Consider the following 24,983-nt stretch of genomic DNA (forward strand, 5'->3'; position numbering starts at 1 on the left):
GCACATTATTTTGCTTCAAAAGCTTGACCTCCGTTCACTTTTTATCCAGTCAGTTGCAAAAATTTTAGCAGTTCATTTATATCAGGCATAGGGTGATCTTGGTGATTTATTGGAACATTATTATAATGAATGATATTATAAAGTTGTGACATGGTTGTATATGAATTGTTTTGGTTTAAACCACATTTTGGCAGGTAATGTTTTTATTGTTTGGGGTTTTAGAGAAACAAAGCTATACACAAGACATTTGGAAAAAATGTCTCGATTTTTTTTGATGTTGTCTCTTGCACAATGTCTTCCCAGCGGTGTCCTTTCACTCGACAGACCGTAAACGAGTCCTTCTCTGTGATATTTCTTCAGTGAATCATCAGCGTTGACTTTTCAGTCTTTATTAAATGTCCGACAGCTGTGTGTTTGGATCATGTGATCTCATCCCTCATAAGCCTCGCTCAACACAATCGAGTGAAAAAGAGACGTTACCAAGTCCTCAGGGTTCGGGTGAATTCCTGGCTGAGAGAAAGGAGAGGAAAGAAACAGATGAGTGCGTTTGTAACTGTGAAAGTCTTTCACTTTAATATCAAGGACTGTGTACTGTGGTCACTGATATTTCATAAACGCAACAGACCCAGACCCAACAAACCCGTTTTTTTTTTTTTTGGAAAGAGTCTCTCTCTCTAGGGTTGGAGAGTGTGAATATCTGGAGCCATTCCTCTCCTGCAGTGTAATCAGCTCTTCATTCGGCCAAGAGGCAGACTGTCACAACAGATAACTCACATTTACCAGCCCTGCAACCATCCCACACACATTTATTGGATGAACTTGTGTGAAAGTTCTCCAACTTTAAGAATACTTAAACACTACATGCTTAAGATATAGATTTTTTTGCAGCTTGTTTGGTTCTGCAGGACCCTACTTATCGATTTGTTTTTTGCTCTGAAGGAGTTTGAGTTGAGTCTTGAGTTGGCTATATATGTATTTTTTGGCAGGTCAAACCTTGACTTTATGTCTTTATAAAACTTTATATCTCATATGAAGTTGCTAAGGTGACATGGTGGTGGAAAAAATATGAGATTTGTGCGAGAAAAAAAAAAAAAAAAAAAATGCAATGCTTTAGCATTTGCACTTAAAAGTTTTGCGATTTCCCCCAAAGAACACCGTGTAAACCTTTGCAAGCGAACACAAAACTGGTAATGGATGGTAATGGAAAAATTACAGCAAATCATATTTTACTTGCAAAACTTTCGTGTTCCCCACAAGAAACCCCATGCGGGCAAACATATACATTTCATTAAAATTATGTTTTGCTTGCAAAAATGTTGCATTACACTAAGAAACGTTCCATTTAGTTGTTAATGCTTTTGTTCTTGAAACCTTTTTCAAACTTGCAACCTTTTTCAAACTTATGTGAGTGAATGTAAAATTAGTGATGGATATATTGCAAAACTTTTGAGGACGAACACAAAACTAGTGATTGTAACTTTGAGTTTGTTGGCAAATGATTGACAAAATGAGTTTTTCCGAAACGTTTCAAAGCTAATGCAGCTAATGCAGAACTTATGGAAATAATGAGTTTGCGAATTAAATTAAAAACCTTTGCTTTTAGAAGTTTTGCATTTCCCAAGAAACTAAACTTCACTGACAAAAGTTGTGTTCCCCCAAGAAAAAAAGCATACGCAAAAATGGCAATTGAAAGGAGAAGGGAGGAAAACTTCTAATTTTGCATTGAGTTGCATAAGAAACTTTGCAGAGAAACTTTTGCAGGTGAAAGCATAACTATAATTTGCTTTTGAAAGTTTTGCATTGCCCCATGAATTTTTTTCCCTTACAAACGTTTTGTGTACCACCAAAAAACTTTGTTTGCTTACAAACTTTTGAAAAAAAAAAGATAATTTGCTTGCAAAAGTTTTGCAACTTTGCATTTGCTCTCTCGAAACTTTTGTGTTCTCTCAACTTGTTTTCCCAACTAATGCAAGAAAGCATTAGAAATATAAACACTGAGAGAAATAGGAGGAAAAGTAACATTTTTTTATCATTATTTCTTTATAATGTTACTTTTTTGTTTTGACTTTATATCTCATAATGTGACTTTATTTCTCACAATATGATTATTAAAACTATTTTGCAATTACCTTTTCTCTTTATTTTTATTTTTGCGTCTCATGCATGTAATTCTGTGCTTTTCTAATTTCTTTCAGTAATTTATTACGTTTAAACCCATTTGATTGAAGGTTGTGTAGGTGATCCTGTTGTCTGGTTCACGTCAGGATGCATTAGCATCATACGATTAGAACTATAGAATCAAAATTTCTTTGTGGAAACTTAGGTTCTTTTAGAACATCGCACTGTCAAACTCTTTCTGCTTCTATCTTTATATTTTACTTCTGAAATGTTAAAGGTTTTGACCATATATGGACATTTTTACATTTTCTAGTCTTTTGTAGTCACTGGCTTAGCACACAAAAAGTGTTTGCATTGTTCAAAGATAGTGTGGTGTGCAACAGCAGCGGCGTGTTGGGAGAGTGGACTGTGTCCATGTCTAATCTGAAGTTTTCAGTGGAGTTCCCTGGTGAGGAAGTGTTTGAAATCCACCGCGTCCCTAAGTCAACAAATTAACCGGGCGATCTGAGGTGTTTACCCAGCAGCGCTGTCCCAGCTTTGGCTTTAGGGCTGAAAACACGAGTGTTTGTGCAACCTTTGACCTTGCGTAGCAAGATTTGACTGTGGTTGTCACCCCTGCAACTACAGACAGAGACCAAATGTGCTCAGATCTTTTCAACAGACGAAACTTTCAATGACATGGGTCTGGTTTTATTTGTACACTTGTGATTTTATTATTATTTTATCTATCATTTCTAATCTTTTATTTTGCAATTGTGACCACTTTTTGTTGTATTTTTTGTTTCAGCTGTGATGTCACTTTGCTATTGTTTTGTTACATTTGTAATTTTCTGTTGTTGTTGTTGTTTTTAATTATATTGTATTTTATTTTATAATTGTGATGCCACTTTTTGTTGTCATATATATATATATATATATATATATATAATATTGTTATTATAGTTAACAATTATAATTGTGATGTAACTTTTCTGTTGCCTATTTTATTTTATTATTTTACAATTGTTTACAATTTTATACTTGTAAACTAGTTAACTTTTCTGGTGTCTTTTAATTAATTTTTATTTAATTTTATTTAATTTTATTATTTTAAAATTGTAATGTAACTTTTCTGTTGTATTTTTTATTTTATTTTATTCTACAATAGTGGTGTAACTTTTCTGTTGCCATTTTTATTTTGTTTTATTATTTTACCATTGTTTACAATTTTATAATTGTAAAATAACTTTTACATAACATTTTTAATTCATTTTTTAATTTTATTTAATTTTATTATTTTACAATTTATAATTTTATCTGATGTCATTTTTATTTTATTTCATTTTATTTTACAGTTGTGATGTAACTTTTCTGGTGTCGTAATTATTTAATTTAATTTAATTTTATTTTATTTTATTTTATTTTATTTCATTTTACAACTTTTCTATTGTCATTTTTATTTTATAATATTTTTTATTTTACAATTGTGATGTAACCTTTCTGTTGCCATTTTTATTTGTATTTAAGTTCATTATATTTTATTTTACAATTGGGATGTAACTTTTCTGGTGTAATTTTTTTTTTTTATATGAAAAATTGATATGAAAAATATGGGGGGAAAAAAAGTTGATTTTGTTTTATTCCACGATTACGATGTTTCTGTTGACATTTTTATTTTTATTTTTTATTATTATTATTTTACAGTTGTGATGTAACTTTTCAGTTGTCATTTTTTTTTATTTGCTATTTTATTATTTTACAATTGTGAAGTATTTTTTTTGTTGTTGTTTTTATTTTATTTTATTGTATTTTTTTATGGTTGTGATTTCACTTTCTTTCTTTCTTTCTTTCTTTCTTTCTTTCTTTCTTTCTTTCGCTCATTCATTTTATCAAACTACACAATGAAGTTTGTCTTTCTGAATCTGTGAATGGCATATGTTTGCATGGAAAGTAAAGCAAACTCCCAGTAGCTGTCATTACTTTCATCTTCTCTTTAAGCCGGCCACCTTGAAACTCCATTACCTCCCCTTAAGAAACGTCCCCTCAAATCATCCCTGCATCTCCCCACCAAACCATTATTAAGAATTTATAAAATGAACACTTAAACGTCTTTATCATCATCTTGCCCCATTACACCTCTAAGAGTAAAGCTTAGGACGTAATTGCAGAGTAATGATCCTTGAATTAGGCTGGAAAGAGCAGGGCATTATGGACTCTAAACCAGCCGAGACATGATCTCATCAGCGCTCCAGTGGGGCAGAAAGCCCTCTCGGCCCGGCCTCGTCTTCTCTCTGGATAGCAGACAGGATTAGAGAGGAGAGATTTTCTGCTCTTTTCCATGCTGGTCAAAGGTCACCTGGCCTTATTTTTTTATGGGGACTTTCAGGTGGTTAGTGGAGACCTGTTCCTTTGGACAAAGTCTGTATATGAGACTTCACTGGTAGATGTAGGTTAAACTAGTTCTTAATATTTTAAGATTAAAATGTGAACGCTTTCCTATGCAAAACTTATATTATTTGAATGTTGCTTCATTTAGCTTTTTTCTTTCTTTCTTTTTTTTTTTTTTTTTTTTTTTTTTTTTTTGTTGTGCCTTGCTGACATTTTTGTGTTGTTGCTTTACTTTGCTGAGCTTTTTTGTTTTGTTGTGCTTTGCTGATGTTTGTTTTGTGTTTCCTTTCTTTTGTTTTTAGGTGTTTCTTTGTGTTGTGCTTTGACTTTAATTGTGCTTAGCTTTTTTTGTCTTGTTTTGTTGTACTTTTTGTTACTTTACCTTTTTCTTTTTGTTGTGCTTTGCAGATTTTTTTGTAGTCTTTTGCTGACAATTTCCTGTTGCTTTGCTTTTTTTGTTTTGTGTTTTGCTTTGCTTTTATTCTTTTGTTGCGCTTTGCTTTACTTTTTTGTTTGTTTGTTTTGTTTTATTGTTTTGTTTTGTTGTGCTTTGCTAACAATTTATTTGTTGCTTTGCTTTTTTATTTTGTTTTATTGTGCTTTGATAATTTATTTGTTGCTTTTTATTTTTTTGCATTGTTTTTCTTTCATTCTTTTGTTGTGCTTTGCTGACTTTTTTTACTGACCTTTTACTGGCGTTTTTGTTTTGCTGTTCTTTTTGTTGTGCTTTTTTGTGCTGACATTTTTTGTTGCTTTTCTTTGGTTTTCTTTGTACTGTTTTGTTGTGCTTTGCTGACATTATTTCGGTTTTGCTTTGCTTTTTCTTCTGTTGTGCTTTGCTGACTTTTTTTGTTGTTGGTTTTTGTTTTTGTTGTGCTTTGCTGACAGTTTTTTTTTTGTTGTTGTTGCTTTGATTTTATTTTTGTATTGTGCTTTGCTGACTTTTTGTGCTTAGTTTTTACTTTCTCTTTGTCTTGTGCTATCATGACATTATTTTGTTGCTTCACTTGTTTGTGCTTTGCTGAAAATTATTTTTATTTTTATTTATTTTTGTTGTGCTTTGCTTAGTTGCTTTGCTTTTTTCCTTTTTTGTTACTTTGCTTTAATTTTTTCTTTTTTCTTTGTTTAACTTTATTTGTTTTGTTTTGCTGTGCTTTGCTAACAATTTAATTGTTACTTTGCTTTTTCGTTTTGTTGTGCTTTGTTGATAATTTATTTGTTGCTTTTTTTTGCTTTGTTTAGCTTTGTTTTTCTTTTGATGGGCTTTGCAGATGTTTTTGTTCTGTTGTTTCACTTTTTTATTTGTGCTTTGCTGACATTTTGTTTTTCTGTGACATGCATGTTTTTCTTTTTTACCTTTTTGTTTTGTTGCTTTTGGTTTGATTTTATTTTGTTGTTTTTTTTTCTTTGCTTTGCTTTTTTTTTATTTTTGTGCTTAGTTTTTTCTTTCTTGTCTTGTTGTGCTGTGACATTGTTTTGTTGCTTTGCTTTACTTTTTTGTTTGTTTTGCTTTATTGTTTTGTTTTGTGCCTTGCTAACAATATATTTGTTGCTTTGCTTTTTCATTTTGTTTTATTGTGCTTTGATTATTTATTGCTTTTCATTTTTTTTTTTTTGCTTTTGTTTTTCTTTTGTTGTGTTTTGCAGATGTTTTTGTTCTGTTGCTTCAATTTTTTTATTTTTGCTTTGTTGTGCTTTGCTGACATTTTGTTTTTCTTTGACATGCATGTTTTTCTTTTTTACCTTTTGTTTTGTTGCTTTTGGTTTGATTTGATTTTATTTTGTTTGTTTGTTTGTTTTGCTTTGCTTTGTATTTATTTTTGTACTTAGTTTTTTCTTTCTTGTTGTCTTGTGCTGTGACATTGTGTTGTTGCTTTGCTTTTTTCCTTTTGTTTTGGCTTTGCTTTACTTTTTTATTTGTTTTGCTTTAATGTTTTGTTTTGTTTTGTTTTGTTGTGCTTTGATAATTTATTTGTTGCTTTTCTTTTTGCTTTGTTTTGCTTTTGTTTTTCTTTGGTTGTGCTTTGCAGACATTTTTGTTTTGTTGCTTCACTTTTTATTTTTGGTTTGTGCTTTGCTGACATTTTTGTTTTGTGTTTTAGTTTAGATTTTCTTTGTTTTTTTGTGCTTTGTTTTTTCACTTTTTGTACTTTGCTGTCTTTTTTGCTTTGCTTTTTTCTCTGTGTTGTGCTTTGCTGACTTTTTTTGTTTTGTTTTGGTTAGTTTTTGGTTTTTTTTGTCTTGTTTGTTTTGTTTTTCTTTGTTTTTAGTTTGTTGCTTTGCATTTTTTGTTTTGTTTTTTGTTGTGCTTTGACAGTTTATTTGTTGCTTTGCTTTTTTGTTTTGTTTTGCGTTGTTGACAATTTGTTGCTTTTCTTCACTTTTTTTGTGTTTTGCTGACTTTTTTTGTTTATTGTGTTTTGCTGACATTTTGTTTTTGTTTCTTTTTTTCTTTTTGTTTTGTTGATTTGCTATGCATTTTTTGTTTTGTTGTGCTTTGTTGTTTTTTTCTTTGTGTTTCTTTGTGCTATGCTGACAGTTTATTTGTTGCTTTGCCTTTTCGTTTTATTTTGCTGTGCTTTGTTTACAATTTATTTGTTGCTTTGCCTTTTCATTTTTCATTGTTTCTATTTTTGTTTTGTTGATTTGCTTTGCTTTTGATGTGCTTTGCTGACATTTTTTTTTTTGTGTTGTTTTTTGTTTTTTTTTGTTTGTTTGTTTGTTTTTTGCTTTGTTGCTTTGCTGCTTTGCTTTGCATTTTTTCCTTTTTATTTTGTTTTATTGTGCCTTTCTGACTTAAGCAGCAAGTGAAAATCCTGTGCACTGTCTGAAGTCTAATATTCTCCCACCAATCTGTTTTGTCTACAACGTCTGCTATCTGCCCTGTCTCAGCTTCCCACGTTCGCTGGCAGAGATGGCATGACATCCGGCCCAAGCTTTCTATTAGCATGTTCAGGGTGAGCATTAGAGGATTACCAGTGTACCGCTGGCCTCAGGCGTCCTCACACAAAAAGCGAGACAGGTCCTGTCGATCTCCCTTCCCCTCATAATTAGCCACAATAGTGACATCCGACCCACTTCGGCTCCGAGATACAGGAAGGAGAAGAATAAGGTGTTACAGATGTGCTGTCTGAGGAAATGGCAAGGGATTAAAAAGGTTTTAGCCTGAAAGTCACACGTCTATTTTAGTCGCTCCGTTTTGCTGTGAGACCCAGACACACGTCGCTGATTCGGTCGACCTTTACGATGTAAAGTTAAGTGCAAGGAAAAGGGGGTCAGATAAAGGTGCGTTATTTTTTTTCCCCCCAGATAAACGTCCGCCTCTGAGGAGGTCACGTTAACCCCCATTTGGGTTTTAATGAACCTGAGTGACGTTTTCAAGCCACCGTAATGACACAGTTTTCGACCTTCTCGCTCGCTGTCTTTTGAGCGCTGACCTTTGTCTTTGCCGAAAGGTTGTTTTAAACTCTTTTATGAATATTAAAGCTTGTAATTCAGTCTTTGGTTTGACGGTGTCCTTGTTTTTCCAGCTCCAGAGTGCTATCCGGGCGGATACAGGACCTTGAGGAACGCATATCGTAGCGTTGACTTTGACTCTACTGAACTTCAAAACACAGCAATACAGGATCTGATCTGCGACCATTCGCTGCCGCCCGGATGGTACCGATTTTCCATAAACAACAAGCCTGCGGAGATGCCGACCCACTGCGTTGAGGTGAGCAGTTGTCAGTTAGTTCTGACTGGTTTTCAAACTGCAGTTTCCTGAGCTCCGTCTCTTTTTGTAGATGAACCGCTGTGGGACGCAGGCTCCGGTGTGGTTGTCTCTTAAGGACAGCTCTCTGCCGAGGCCCGGAGAGGTCAAGCAGCTTTCGGCCTGCGCCACGTGGCAGTTCTTCCATGGAAGCACCAAAGACTGCTGCCTTTTCCGCATCCCAATCTCGGTCCGGAATTGTGGAGAGTTCCTGCTGTATTTCCTGCAGCCGACGCAGGGTTGCATGGGATACTGTGCGGAAGGTACAATAATGGGGCTCATTTTTGATGGTTTACAAAAGCAGAAATTATCTTAAAAGTACCTAAAAGAAATGAAATAAAATCATGTGTAGGCCACCGTTCATCCAAAGATATTTAATATAAAATATTTGTTTGCAATTTTAAAATATTTAATTAACATAAAATATTTATTTTCATTTTTAATTGAGATCTTATTCATTTATTCAGTTTATAAATATATCAATTAGGTTATGCATCACAGGACTGGTTAAATGAATAAATAAATAAATAAATATTCTTGCCTAAACAGATTTATTTATTTATTTATTTATTTAATATATTTGTTTGTTTTGAACGCACTGCTTATTTTTACATACTTTGAAAGTATATACAGAGTTTTAAGTTAAATGAACTAGAAATATTTACAGATTAAATAACATTTATTTATTTTTTTTATCCGTTTGTTTGTTTGTTTGTTTGTTTTGAACGTACTATTTATTTTTACATACTTTGAAAGTATATACATATTTTTTAGTTAAATTAAAATATTTACAGATTAAATAACATTTATTTATTTATTTTTATCTGTTTGTTTGTTTGTTTGTTTGTTTTGAATACACTTTTTTTCATACTTTGAAAGTATATACGTATTTTTAAATTAAATAATAAATAACATTATTTAGATTGTATAAATAGGAAGTGTTATGTATCATTGAATAACTTATCTTTTTTTATATAAATTAAAGAAAAATTACATTTACAGATTAAATAATATTTATTTATTTATCTACTTTGAAATTATAAACATTTTTAATTAATTTAAATAAAAACATTACAGATTCAATAAAACTTAAGTTGTGTTTATGCATGTATTTATTTATTTATTTATTAGTTTGTTTAAACTATGAAAGTATACACATTTAATGAACATTTACATAAAAAGAAAGTGTTATGACAAAACATATAATAACATTAATAAATAATTAGCAACAACTTTCCCGTCAGTTTATTTTATTGTATTATTTTATTCATACGTTATATGGACTATTTAATTATTAATTTACATTAATTTTGTCTTAAATTAGCGTTATTTTCAATGGTTTTCAGTTTTATAATATTTTTTTTTTTATAAAATGTTATGAAATTTTTATTTATTTATTTATTTATTTATTTATTATTATTATTATATTCATTAAAACCAGCATAAATGAAAGGTATTTTGGTATTATGCTAAGTAAATAAGTACTACCATAATGTTTATTTATTATTATTTAAATATTTATTATTATTATTATTATTATTATTTGTAATGAGTATTTATGGTGAAAATATTCTGAGTTTTTATTAAAATAATATTACCGAAGAGGGAGGGAAAGAAAGAAAGAAAGAAAGAAAGAAAGAAAGAAAGAAAGAAAGAATTAAATATAATTGCAGTTGATATTGATCTTAGTAAATAATTGACCTGTAATAGACTTTAAAACAGAAGACTTGCACCAGCAGAAGAAACAATGAAGAGTCTTTTCGGTCTGTTTCATAGCACGTCTGTAGAAGTTCCCTGCACAACAGCCCAGTGAGAAACTGCCGTCTCATTTGTAGTGGGTGATCAATATTTCACTTTCCCTGGCAGTGTTTCGTCTCTCACTTTCTCAAACATCTCCCAGATCCATATAAATGACTGTATCGTCAACTGGGTGTGAGAGTATTTGGGTCATTTTTAGTTTAGGATCGATTTCTGGCGACTGAAGTCTTGCAGGGGAGCAAATCAGATTATTGGATTCATGTAGCAATATTTCACAGATTTATGACACTTCCATGACGGCTACAAGAAGGAGGAAACTGTTCGGGTTTTAGAGTTTTGGCGAAGCATGAAAGTCAGGGCTACGATCCGCAGCACTGTGTGTTATTTAAAGCAACATATAAGTCAGATTGATCCTCTTACACAAAATGAAGGCCTGAATGATTTAATGAATAATTCAGTTTTAATCTTCCTTTCTTTCTTCCTTTCTTTCTTTGAAGTTTTAAAGCATCACTTCTACAAAAAGGCCTAAATGATTAATTTAATAAAACAACATTTATTTATTAAAATAGATGTTCGTTCATTCGTTTATGTATAAACAGGAAGTTAATACCACAGGACTGAGCTTCAGCAAAAAGGCCTAAATTATTTATTAAATGATAACACATTTATATATTACATTGTGTTTATTTATTTCTAAAGAAGTTTTAATGCATAACAGGACTGAACTTCTGTAAGAAGGCCTAAATAATTTATGTAATTAAAACAACATTTATATATTAAATTGCATTTATTTATTTATTTATAAAGAGGACGTTTTAATGAATAACAGGACTGAACTTCTGTAAAAAGGCCTACTTTATTTATTTAATAAAACAAGAGTTATATATTAAATTAAGTAAATGTATTCATTTGTTTATTTATTTATTTACAAGAAGTTTTAATATATCACCGGACTGATTTACTTAAATTAAAACACAATTTTTATATTACATCACATTTATTTATATATTTACAAACAGGAAATGCTATTACATCACAGGACTGATCTTCTGCAAAAAGGCCTAAATAATTTATGTAATTAAAACAACATTTATATATTAAATTGCATTTATTTATTTATTTATAAAGAGGACGTTTTAATGAATAACAGGACTGAACTTCTGTAAAAAGGCCTACTTTATTTATTTAATAAAACAAGAGTTATATATTAAATTAAGTAAATGTATTCATTTGTTTATTTATTTATTTACAAGAAGTTTTAATACATCACCGGACTGATTTACTTAAATTAAAACACAATTTTTATATTACATCACATTTATTTATATATTTACAAACAGGAAATGCTATTACATCACAGGACTGATCTTCTGCAAAAAGACCTAAATAATTTATGTAATTAAAACAACATTTATATATTAAATGTATTTATTTATTTATTTATTTATTTATAAAGGGGACATTTTAATGCATAACAGGACTGAATGTCTGTAAAAAGGCCTGCATTATTTATTTAATAAAACAAGAGTTATATATTAAATTGCAAATTAATTAATTAATTTATTTATTTATTTATAAACAGTAATTTTTACTATATTACAAGACTGATCTTCTACAAGACGTTTTAATACATCATAGGATGTACTTATTAAATTCAAACACAATTTTTATATTAAATCACATTTATTTATATATTTATTTATTTACAAACATCACAGGACTGATCTTCTGCAAAAAGGCCTAAATAATTTATTTAATTAAAACAACATTTATATATTAAATTGCATTTATTTATTTATTTATTTATTTTGTATTTATTTATAAAGAGGACGTTTTAATGCGTAACAGGACTGAACTTATGTAAAAAGGCCTACATTATTTATTTAATATAACAAGAGTTATATATTAAAATTGCATATTTATTTATTTTAGAAGTTTTAATACATCACAGGACTGATTTACTTACATTAAAACAATTTTTATATTAAATCATATCTATTTATACAGTTACAAACAGAAAATTGTATTACATCACATGACTGATCTTCTGCAAAAAGGCCTAAATAATTTAAGTAAAACAACATTTATACATTAAATTGCATTTATTTATTTATTTATAAAGAGGACATTTTAATGCATAACAGGACTGAACGTCTGTAAAAAGGTCTACATTATTTATTTAATAAAACAAGAGTTATATATTTAATTGCAAATTTATTTATTTATTTATTTATTTATTTATAAAGAGTAATTTTTACTGCATTACAAGACTGATCTTCTCCAAAAAGGTGTAAATAATTAATTTAATTAAAACAACATTTATACATTAATTTTTTTCTTTCTTTCTTTCATTATTTAATAAAACTAAATTATACAATAAACACAACATTTATAAATTATGAGTTTTTCTACATAAAAGTACAAATACAAAGTTTCATGCATTATACGACTGATCTTTTGCAAAAAGGGATGCTGTAAATAAATAATGTGTTAATAAAAGCTACATTCATATATTAAAATGTACTTATTCATGTATTTATTTGTACTTCGAAAGTATGAACAGGATTGTTATGCATCGTGTAACTGGTCTTCTAGAGGAAAAAAATGGTCTAAATATATATTTTTTTTCTTTTTTAAAAAAACTAATTTATTCCAAAAAATAATATTTCCAGATAAAATAATATTTATTGATATGTTTATACTATGAAAGTATAAAAAGGAAGTTTAATGACTTTGTTGTTGTTTTGTTTTGTTAGTTGCTTCACCATACACACCTAAATCATGCCTTCCTGGTGAAACCGAAGTTAACGGCGTATGTAAAGGTATGTTTTCAGATTTATATATTTTTATTATTATTATTATTATTATTATTGTTAATATTTGTTACATCTCTGTATTTATATTTCATCCCATGACCTTGTTTTTCTCCTCTGTGAAGCCAACGTCCCCTCACTGCCCTCAAAACCCGTGGTGACTCCAGAGCTGGTCGGCAGCAGCGTCCATCTCCGCTGCTCTTTCGCTGGGGTGACGTCCATGTGGCCGGTGGGGTATCAGGTGGTGTGGGCCAGATACTCCTCCAACACCATGAAGGTAGAAATCAGACGAGACACAACCACAAGACTCTACTCAATGGTGGAGATGGACGGACTTCACTTCAGACTGGGAGAAACGGTAAAGAGACGATTGTAGAATGTGGTTTTAATGTAAAATTACTCTTAAAAAAGTGTAATTGTGCTTAGGATTTGTTGAGGAGGATAAAAAGGGCTCAAATGCTCAGTAAAATGATCCAGTGTTACACAAATACATTTTAGTGTAAGTAGCCCCGCCCACTGTGAAATATCATTGGTCTAAAATCCTGCTGCGCGTATTTGCATATTAAACATCAAACGTGTTCTGATTGGCTGTAAGTCTGCTGCTTCATGTGGCATTTTAGTTTAAGGTCGAGGAAATAATTATGTTTCCATTCACGTTGTGATTTTAATTTTCTAAATTCTAGATTTTTAACATTCAAGAAAACATTACAGCTAATTGATATAAAAGATGAATTGTTCTAACAAACTTTTACATAACATACTGTATAGCACATGCATTGTTTCCACCTCAAGCAAGCATACGTTATGCATTTTTTTTTAAAGCACATTTTGGAAAAGTTATTTGCTTCTTTCAGAATTTTTTTTTTTTTTTAACTGTGATGTGCTTAAATTCATAAACAAACAAACAAATGAATAAAACTTACTTTTTATAAAATAATTGAAAATATAGACAGGAAGGATTTTGCATCACAGGACTGATCTTTTGGCAAAACAACCTGAATAAATAAATAAATTATTTACTAAAAAATAACTCAATTGATGAAAACATTATTTATTTATTTATTTATTTATTTATTTATTTATGAAAGTATAAACATGACATAAAACCTTTTATTTGTTTACAGACTAACTAACTAACTAAATAAATAAATAAATAATATTTCATAATAAGATATTTCCTCCTTAAATGTCAAAATTTATTTAAAAAATATTTTTACTGGAAAATTAATTAATCAATTAATCAATTAATTAATTTGTTTATTTATTTATGTTCATTTATGAAAGTATAAGCATGACATAAAACCTTTTTTTTTTTTTTTTTTTTTTGTTTACAGATTGACTAACCAACTAACTAACTAAATAAATAAATACTATTTTGTACTAAATTATTTCCTCCAAACAAGTTTGGAAATGTTATTCACATCTTTTTGAATTTTTTTACTGAAATGTCCAAATTTATTTTAAAAATATTTTTTATTGGAAAATGTATTAATTAATTTATTTATAAAAGTATAAGCATGACATAAAATCTTTTATTTGTTTACAGACTAACTAACTAAAAAAAATAAAATAAATAAATAATAAATAATAAATAAATTTCCTCCAAGCAAGTTTGAAAATGTTATTCACATCTTTCTGAATTTTTCACTGAAATATCAACATTTATTTTAAAAATATTTTTATTGGAAAGTGTATTTATTTGTTTACGAATTTTAGTACATCCGTTTTAAAAAATATCAAATTCATTTAGACATTTTTTATTTGAAAAGATATTTATTTATTTATTTATTTTAATTATTTATTATTATTATTATTATTATTATTATTTTGCACATATAGCAAATATGCTGAATTATTAAAAATGCTGAATTATTAACTGTGACCAAAATTTTTATGAATAAATGTTTTTTAAAAAAATCTGTATACATTTGTATAAATTTGAATAATTAATCATTATAATTATAATTATTAATAATAATGTATGCTCTTTTAAAAATACGTAATTATGAGCCTGGCCAGACACTTAAACCTTAGAACAATGTTGTTTTATATAGCGTCAGCTAAAATCACTGTTGTTTGTTTTATTTTTAACTATAGCTACAAATTTTTTTTTAGCTGGAGTGATAGAAATATGTTTGTTTGAAGTAAAATTCATAATTTTGTTCACATGTGGTGAGTTTTAAAGCACTTTCGTTGTCTTTTTTTTTTTTTTATTATTATTATTATTTATAATTCACTCCAGACAGCTGTTAAACTCTCTTTTCCCCAGACTAAAATAGCAAAAGGTCTTTGGTGAGGGGCTTCTGTAGCCATGATGCCCTTTGACCTCTTGTGTGAGTTCAGAAATTGTTTAGCGGAAGTGAGCCCGGGTCAAGAAAGAGTAAAGGTCGTACTGAAGCCACATAGTGTACACAGTGTATACAAACTGTAAAAAACACAGAGACGAAACGCTGAGGAGTTTTGTCAAGAAGTTTGTCTTGATTTCATTTAAATTTGTTTGTTTGGACATAAAGTTCAAAGGTGGTTTGAATCCTAGAGTCTGAGATTCGCTTCGCTACCTGGGGTAATAAAACCCCATGTGTTTGTAGATCACAGAGGCCCCGTTTGAGGAGCACCGTCATTCTGGTTTGGGTTGTGAGGTTGCCTTAAACGTGTCACAGCTGGACTTAGTCAAACACGCACATACGTACAAACACACCTTGTGCTCGCTGTAATTCCCATATATAGGCAAAACAGACCTGAAAACCCTTCATATACGCACAAAAGGACGTTCAAACAAGCATAGTTCATTTCAGTGCCATATATGGCTTTAAATGCCATGTTATGATGAAGTCTGTCGAGTACATGAGTGCGCCTTGAAACTAATTTTCGATTTTTGGTTTTAATTTTCATCTTTGTTTTGTAATTAATGGTTCCTGGTATATTGTATGTTTCTCAAAAAAATAATTAATTAATTAAATAATTAATCAAATGAATGAATGAACTGATTCATGAACAAATAAATAAATAAATAACAATTACATTTTTTTACATTTTATATATATATTATATATATATATATATATACATATTTTATTTTTTTAATATATACAGTATATTGACAAATCAGCGAAGCTACATTGCCATGTATGAATTAAACCAATATTTATTTTAACAAATCTTCGATTTTTGGGTTTTAAATTCTCATCTTTGTTTTGTAATTAATGGTTCCTTGTATATTAATTAATTATTTAATTCATTGAATAAATAAATGAATGAACAAATATATAACTAAATAAATTTTCAAGTGTTTAACAAAAATATTCATTGTTTTTTTTTTTCAAAATATTTATTTTATTTTTTGAATATATAAACTATATTGACATTAGCAAGGCTACATTGCCATATATGAATAAAATCTATATTTATTTTAATTATTTAATATTAAAGTGACAAAAAATAGTGTTCCTTATAATAAAATTAAAAGTTAATAAAAGTTCATTATATTATATTATATAATATTATATTATATTATATTATATTAATTATATTATATTATGTTGTTATATTATATTATATTATATTATATATTTTCCAAATCCTAGATAAATTGAACATTTTAATTCATTTAAAATCTTAATCTTTTTTCTCTTTTTTTAGTAATTAATGCTTCGTATTATTATTATTATTATTGTTGTTGTTGTTGTTTTTGTTGTTTAATAAATACATAATTTTATTTAATTATTTAATAATTGAATTTTATTTTTAAAGAAAAAATCTATTATTATATTCCCAAATATGACTACATAATAAAAATAATGAATGATGTAAAATGATTATAATGTAAAATATTTAATTACTTTAACTTTTTAATTATTCCTTTTTAAAGTACTAAACAAGATGTTACTTACAATAAAAAAAAAAGTTCATTATATATTGTGTTGTTATTATTATTTTGGATGTTATATTATATATTATAATGATATTTTGTGGTATCAGCAAGGCTGCATTCCCATATATGAATAAAATGATTACTAATTAATTCATTTTATTTTTGAATTACTATTTAATTATTTATTATTAAAGTAATAACTAAGAAAAAAAGGTTTGCTTGCAATGAAATTGCATGTATTGATTTCTATAGTTTGAGCCCTCAGATACATTGCATTATGACACTAATTTTTGTCCTTTAAAAAAAAATTATTTCTCAGGTTTTGTTTAGTAATTAATGTTTTCTTACATTATTATTATTATTATTATTATTATTATTATTAATATTATTATTATTTTAAAGATTTGTTTTTGGCCTTTATTACAATAGGACAGATTATAGCTAACAGGGAGTGAAGTGGGAAAGAGAGAAGGGTGCGGGATCAGGAAAGGTCCTCGAGCAGGGATTCGAACTCGGGATATCCGTAGCACAATTGCGCTGTATGTCAGTGCTCTGCCCACAAAGCTATCTGCGCCAACATTTTTTGTTAAAATATTAAATAAAAAATAAACCATTCTCTGCAACGAAAGTGTACTGTTATTGATTTCTATAGTTTCTATCTCTGTGCTCAATCAGCATGACCTTCATGACATTCTGGTTTGATTGACAGTTTTCCTGCAGCGTGTCCACCTTCCTGTTAAACTCCTCCAGCTCACAGTCGGCGTCTAAAGAAAGCCCTGGGTTTTTCGCGGGAATTAAGGTAAACTCAGTTACATCTAATTCTTCATAATTATGATGGATCATGCATCATGCACAATGCCTGAAGCGATAATTACTGGCTAAATACACATTGCAGCATTGCAAATATTATGTTGCATAATTATCCATGTCTAACAAAGCTGTATGATGGTGTTTGATTTACACTGGCTTTGAACACTTTTTTTGCAGTTTGTTCCAGATGTCCTGCACATCCGTGAGGATGCTAAAAAGCACGTTTTGGCCGTACACAGCACAGTTCCTGTTCCCTGCCATGGGTTTGAACACAGTCGCCGCTGCAAAGTGTCTCTTGCTCTTAGCGTACATGAATCAGGTGTGTGTATATTAGTATGTGAGTCACTGGCAAACTCATTTGGGAATTGTCAGTGTTGGAAATGGTGATATAAATTTTAATATATTTTTTTTTCCTCATTATTTTTATTGTTATAAATTTTAAATGTATGTTTTATTTCATAACTAAAGCTTTAATTGTTTTTGTTTTAAACGGTTTTAAATATGTTTTTTTTTATTATCTATCTATCTATCTATCTATCTATCTATCTGTCTGTCTGTCTGTTTATTGTTTTTGCTAACTCAAGTGCTCTGATCACTTCTGAATTTTTTTAGTATTATTATTTATTTAAGTTTTAAACATGCTTTTTATTCCTTCATTTTATTTATTCAAAAAATTTTATTTTTTTACTAATATATTTAGCTGTTTCTTGATTTATTTTTATTTATTTTATTTTATATTATTTGTTTGTTTTATAGATTTAAATGCTTACATTTTTTCACTTGTTTTTTTTTAACAATTTAATTAATTAAAATAGAAACTGATATAGAATAATTAAAGAAAATAGAAAATAAAACAAAATAAAATGAAATTCTTTTGAGACAATTTGACAGATTTGTTTAAATATTTTCCTTTTTGAAAAGGGTTGAAAAATAGAAAACCTGATATAAAATAAATAGAAAAAAGCGTATAAAAAACCTTTTGAGAATTTTTGTGTTTTTTCTATTAACAGGGTTAAAAAACAGAAATTGATATAAAAAATTATTCGAAAATAAAACAGCTTATATAAAATCTTTTGAGACAGTTTGGCAGAATTTTTTTTTTTTTAGCATTTCCTCTTTAAAAAAAAAAAAAAAAAAACTCATATAAAATAAATTGAAAATAAACCTGTGCAAATAAAAATTTGTGAGACAGAATTTTCTTCTCTCTCTCTCTCTGTCGTACATTTTTCTTTTTCTTTGGGTTCTTTGGGTCCTTTTAAAAGGGTTGAAAATAGAAAACCTGATATTAAATAAATAAATAAAAAACAGCTTTTTAAAGCATTTTCTTTTTTTAACAGGGTTGAAAGTGTAGAAACTGATATAAAATAATTAGAAAATAAAACAGCTTATAGAAAATCTTTTGAGACAGTTTGATGGAATTTTTTTAGTATTTCCTTTTTTTGCAACAGGGTTGAAAAATAGAAAACCTGATATAAAATAAATGGGAAATAAAACAGCTTACAAAAAAGCTTGACACAGTTTGACTTTTTTTTTTTTTTTTTAGCATTTTCCCAATAAACAGAAAATAAACCTGCACAAATAAAAATTTGAGAGAGAATTTTCTCTCTCTCTCTCTATCTCTCTCTGTCATACATTTTCTTTTTTCTTTGGGTTTTTTGCGTCCTTTTAAAAGGGTTGAAAAATAGAAAACCTGATATAAAGAAGTAGAAAAAACAGCTTAGCATTTTCCCTTTTTTTGCAACAGGGTTGAAAATTAGAAAACCTGATATACAATAAATAGAACATAAAACAGCTTATAGAAAATAGATTTTTTTTTAGCATTTTTCCCTTTTTTGTAACAGAGTTGAAAATCTCTCAAAATGAATAGAAAATGTTTTTAAATTTGTGTGTTTTTCCTCTCAACTTAAGTGCTGTAATTGCTTTTTTTTAACAATATACCTGTATATATATATTTTTTTTGTAATTATTTATTGATTTATGTTTGTTTTATGGTTTTAATGCATGTTTGTTTGTTTTTTATTTGCCAACTCAAGCTCAACTCAAACTTTTATTTGCTCCAGTTGCTTTGCTCTGTGAATTTTTTTTTTTTTCGAAATGTAATTTTCTTCATCATCAACATCACCTTCTTCTTCGTCTTCATCTTCTTCTTTCTGAATACTGATACAAATATGTATTTGTGTTCATAAAATGTCTGTCTTGTCATGGTTTAATCTCTATGTACCTTAGGTTAAAGGCTTTGAATGTGATCGCATGTGCATGAATCATCCTTTTCCTCTCAAGAACATTTTGTCTTTGAGTTTTTCCCCTTTCGTTTGAGGATATATCTACTGTTAATCTCTTTCTGAATGTCTCAGACAATGTAGTCGTGGAGGTTTCAAACGTGGCCTTATCATCCTGCTCGGTCGAGCTCCTGTCCCAGCCCTGTCGAAACAACGTCTGCGCTCAAGGTACCGTGACTCTCACCGCTGTTACTGATTTCACCCGGGATGGGAACCGGGTCAGCTTCCTTTCCGCTCAGCCCGCCGAAGGCAGTCCTCGCCTCTGGAGAGGTTACAACCCTCCTGCACTCAAGGTTAGCCAAACTTTAGCATGCATTTCAAATTTAATATTAGTTGCTTGAGTGGTTTTGTACTTAATTAATATCTGTAGTTTGATAAGTGCTCTTTGAAATGGCCTTCAGGACAATGAAGTGCTTGAGATTACAATACATTTACAATGATAATGGTTTCGAGGGGAATTTTTCTTGCATACCCTGATGTTAACCAATCATAATAAAGGTTATTTACATATAGATGTCATAAAGGTACAGTAGTAAGCAATAGCCAGCACTGTTACCACAATTTTCACATTTGCATTAGGTAAATTAAAAAAAAAAAAAATTACAAAGGAAGTACCCAAGAAGTACCATCATTTGGATCCTTTTCAAATCAAGGTGGGATAATAGTAAAGACTATTACATTTTTGCAGTTTTTACAAATATTGTTGTGATGATCACATTGGTCAGACGTTCAACCCTGTTACCAAAGTTATCATAGAAAAAAAAAGATCAAGTGAAAATTGAGACAATTGTTATTATTTTGTTCAGTAATTTAAGGGAAAATAATTTGATACATTTTTATAAATCAAAATTTGTTTTAAAACTAGAGTAATAGCTTCATTTAGGCTACACTTGCAACCCTGTTACCATGTATTTATTTGTTTGTTTTGGTTGAATTATCTTTTTATTTTTGATTAAACATTGTCTATTTTATTTAAGAAAATAACAAAATCACACAGATCAGGGTTTTATTATTAGAGTATTATTTTTAGAATATTTTCAGTCACATATTTTGTAATGGGTTGGAAAACAGAAAACCTGATGTAAAATAAATAGAAAATAAAACAGCTCATATAAAATATTGAAATTATTTGACAGACATTGTTTTAGATTTATTGTTTTATTTTATTTTATTTTATTTTATTTTATTGTAACAGGGTTGACAACTACAAAACCTGATGTATAATAAATAGAAAGTAAAACAGCTCATATAAAATCTTGAGACAATTTGACGGGCATATTTTAGCTTTTTTTATTTTTGCTTTTTTTATTTTATCTATGTGTTGTAACAGAGTTGAAAAGTACAAAACCTGATATAAAATAAATGGAAATTAAAACGGCTCATAAAATCTTAAGACTATTTGACAAACTTATTTTAGCTTTTTTATTTTCAGTTTATTTTATCTGTTTTTGTTGTTGTTGTTGTTGTTGTTGTTGTTGTTGTTTGTAACAGGGCTGAAAAGTATAAAACTTAATATAAAATAAATACCAAATAAAAAGCTCATATAAAATCTCGAGACAATCGACAGATATATTTTAGCTTTTTTATTTTTACTTTTTTATTGTATCTATTTTTTTGTAACAGGGTTGAAAAGTACAAAACCCAATATAAAATAAATAGAAAATAAAACTGCTCGTAAGAAATCTTAAGACAATTTGACACATATTTTAACTTTTCTTTTTATTTTAACTGTATCTATTTTTGGTTGAAAACAGGGTTGAAAAGTACATACATTCTGCATATTTTAACTTTTTTATTTTTACTTCTTTATTTTATCTTTTTTGTAACAGGGTTGAAAATAACAAAACCTTGATATAAAATAAAACAAAAAAAACAGCTCATATAACATATTGAGACAATTGTATTTTATTTTTTAGCTTACTTATTTATTTAGTTATTGTAACAGGGTTGAAAAGTACAAAACCTGATATAAAATAAATAGAAAATAAAACAGCTCATATAATATCTTGAGACAATTTGACAGACATGTTTTAGCTTTTTTAATTTTTACTTTTTTATTTTATCTTTTTTTTGTAACAGTGTTAAAAGTACAAAACCGCATATAAAATAAATAGAAAAAAAAAAACAGGTCATATAAAAACTCGAGACAATTTGACAGACATTTTTTTGAGAATTTTCTCTGTAAGGATTACTTGTTTTTACATAAAGAATCACTTAAAAATAAGTGGAAGTGGTAGTAGTGTAGTGTTCAGCCATGGTTAGATTTTTTCGTAACCCTCCAGATTTAAAGTATGCTGTGACTTGGCCTTACAGTTCTCATAATTGACCCCTGCTGAAAGGAAGAAAGAGCCTCTAATAAGGCTGACACCAAAAGGACAGACAAGAATGTGGTAATTCAGAAGGAAAGAAATGTAAACACTCATAAACCACCAGTCTTCTTAAATAAAGTGTCACCGCCGGCCCCAGACCACCATCTGTGTTGTCTGTAAACATAAAAGCCGCTCTGTGCCCTTTAATAATGGGAAGAGACTGTACTCTTCTGCATTATAATTAGGCTACAGCCGGCATAGCTCCCCAATTATCATCCCCATCAATGGCGTCTAAATTGTGAATGTTTTGAGGTCTTAGCAATGCTAAGTTGACTCCTTAAGGTGGTTGCGCATCTTTTTCGTGGGTAATTTTTCCATGTAATAGATCATAATAGATACATTTGCAGTGCAAATAGCTGCCAGTATGAATAATTCAGTAATAACTTCTTAATTTTTCTGAATCCGAATGCAGATCACAGTTCAAGATGTCCCAACGGCGACCTGTTACTCCCTAACCGACCCTCATGTCATTACATTTGATGGCAGGTAAAATATTTGAGTTTTTAGACAAGTTTCTTTCTTTCTTGTAGCTTGCCTGGTAAAGCTTTGTGATAATATAACAACAACAACGGCAAGGTCATGGGTTTGATTCCCAAGGAGCAAAGTAAATAATGGTAGTTAAAACATTTACAAGTTTTTAGACAATGAGGTCCTTTCTTGTAGCTCAACTGGTAAAGCATAGCCAGCTACCGTAGCCAAGGTTGTGGGTTCGATTCCCAAGTGCACACAATGAGTGTACTTATGGTTTTTATTTCTATCTTCACCATTTATCACAGATGATTTAAGTTCTGATAAAATGCCTAGTTCTGTTACTCAAGTTGTGAGACTTTTGCATGAGTTGATTAAATGGTACATTTTCAGGTAATGAGGCACAAATATAAAAGTTACTTTGGATTTCAGATTTGTGTGGCGCAAATTAACAACTTGTACACCTAGGTGATGTGATTTCTTTCTTGTAGCTCAACTGGTAAAGCATTGCGTTAACAACTAACATCACCAAGGTAGTGGGTTCGATTCCCAAGTAGCGCAATGATTTTATCCAAGGCTTTTTATTTATTTATTTGGCATTTGCAAAGGATGATTTGAATGTTCCAAATGCCTGTGATTATTTCGACATAAGTTATGTAACTTTTACATGAGAGATGCTCAAATGGCAAATTTTCAGGTAATGAGGCACAAACGTAAAGGCCACTTTGAATTTTAGATTTGGGTGGCACAGATTTAACGTTTGTACACCTAAGTTTGATTTGAATATTTTAAAACAATATATAGTAGTTTTTAGACAATGTGGCGATTTCTTTCTTGTAGCTCAACTGGTAAAGCATTGCGTTAACAACTAACTTCGCCAAAGACATGGGTTCGATTCCCAAGTAGAACAATGAATTTACCCAAGGCTTTTTATTTCTTTCTTTGACATTTGCAAATGACAATTTAAATGTTTTAGATCACCTGTGAATATTTTGACAGTGTTTAAATGGTAAATTTTCAAGTAATGAGACAGAAATATAAAGGTCACTTTGGATTTCAGATTTGCGTGGTACAGATTTATCACTTTTACTCCTGGATTTTGATTTCATTGTATGTTAAACATTTACAGGTTTCTTGGTAAATTAGTTCCTTTTCTTTCTTGTTGCTCTACTGGTAAAGCATTGCGTTAACAGCTAAAATCACCAAAGTTGTGGGTTCGATTCCCAAGTGTGCACAATAAATTTACCAAATGATTTTAATTTATTTCTTTTCCGTTTTCGATGGATGATTTGAATTCTTTTAAATTGCCCAGTTGTGTTACTTTTACATGACAGCTGCTCAAACGGTACATTTTCAGGTGATGAGGCACAAACGTAAAGGTCACTTTGGATTTCAGATTTGTGTGGCACAGATTTAACACTTGTACATCTAAATTTATTTGAATATTTTTAAACAATATATAGTAGTTTTTAGACAATGCAGTAATTTCTCATTTTTAATTGCGTTAACAATATGGGTTCGATTCCCAAGTAGCACAATGAATTTAACCAAGGCTTTTTATTTCTTTCTTTGGCCATTGCAAAGGACGATTTGAATGTTTTTAGACAATGAGGTCACTTCTTTTTTTGTAGCTTAAATGGTAAAGCACACAAACGAACACGTTCAAGAATGTGGGTTCGATTCCCAAGTAGCACAGTGAATTTACTGAAGGATTTTTCTTTCTTTCTTTGGCTTTTACAGAGAATGATTTGAATGTTCTAGATCACCTGTGATTATTTTGACAATAGTTATGTGACTTTTATATGACAGATGTAAAAAAAAAAAAAAAAAAATGGTACTTTTTTAGGCAATAAGGCAAAAATGTAAAGGTCACTTTGTATTTCAGATTTGTGTGATACAGATTTATCACTTGTTCTCTTTGAATTTTGATTTGATGGTAAAACATTAAGTTTTCAGAAAATTAAGTCCTTTCTTTTAGCTCAACTGGTAAAGCATTGCAAAAATGATTAACATCGCCAAGGCTGTGGGTTCGATTCCCAAGTTACAAAATAAATTTACCAAAGGCTTTTTGTTTCTTTTTCTTTTTTTGGGCCTTGGCAATAGATTTGAATTCTTCTAAATTGCCTAGTTTGTTACTTTTTTACATGACAGATGCTCTAATGATACATTTTCAGGTAATGAGGCACAAACATAAAGGTCAATTTAGATTTCAGATTTGTGTGTAAATTGATTTGAATATTTAACAATATATAGTCGTTTTTTAGACAGTGAGGTAATTTCTTTCTTGTTGCTTAACTGGTAAAGCATTGTGTTAACAACTAACCCCGCCAAGGACGTGGGTTCAATTCCCAAGTAGCACAATGAATTTACCCAAGGGTT

The 24,983-nt window shown here is 29.4% G+C and overlaps 1 protein-coding gene across 3 annotated transcripts in view; it reads left to right on the forward strand.

Moving 5' to 3' along the window:
- Positions 1 to 24,983, forward strand: part of si:ch211-246m6.5 (von Willebrand factor D and EGF domain-containing protein) — a 92,639-nt gene that overhangs the window by 9,479 nt on the left and 58,177 nt on the right. For 2 of the 3 annotated variants that reach the window (XM_051094958.1, XM_051094959.1), the window contains exons 2-9: positions 8,016 to 8,200; positions 8,271 to 8,499; positions 12,751 to 12,816; positions 12,933 to 13,165; positions 17,388 to 17,477; positions 17,666 to 17,807; positions 19,843 to 20,060; positions 22,549 to 22,622. In XM_051094958.1, the coding sequence (XP_050950915.1) occupies positions 8,016 to 8,200; positions 8,271 to 8,499; positions 12,751 to 12,816; positions 12,933 to 13,165; positions 17,388 to 17,477; positions 17,666 to 17,807; positions 19,843 to 20,060; positions 22,549 to 22,622 (1,237 nt within the window). Of the gene's footprint in view, positions 1 to 7,354; positions 7,443 to 8,015; positions 8,201 to 8,270; positions 8,500 to 12,750; positions 12,817 to 12,932; positions 13,166 to 17,387; positions 17,478 to 17,665; positions 17,808 to 19,842; positions 20,061 to 22,548; positions 22,623 to 24,983 lie in introns of those variants that run through there. The other variant, XM_051094960.1, reaches the window with a different exon arrangement.

The sequence above is a fragment of the Labeo rohita genome, chromosome 22, assembly GCF_022985175.1.
Source record: "Labeo rohita strain BAU-BD-2019 chromosome 22, IGBB_LRoh.1.0, whole genome shotgun sequence".
Taxonomy (NCBI): Eukaryota; Metazoa; Chordata; class Actinopteri; order Cypriniformes; family Cyprinidae; genus Labeo; species Labeo rohita.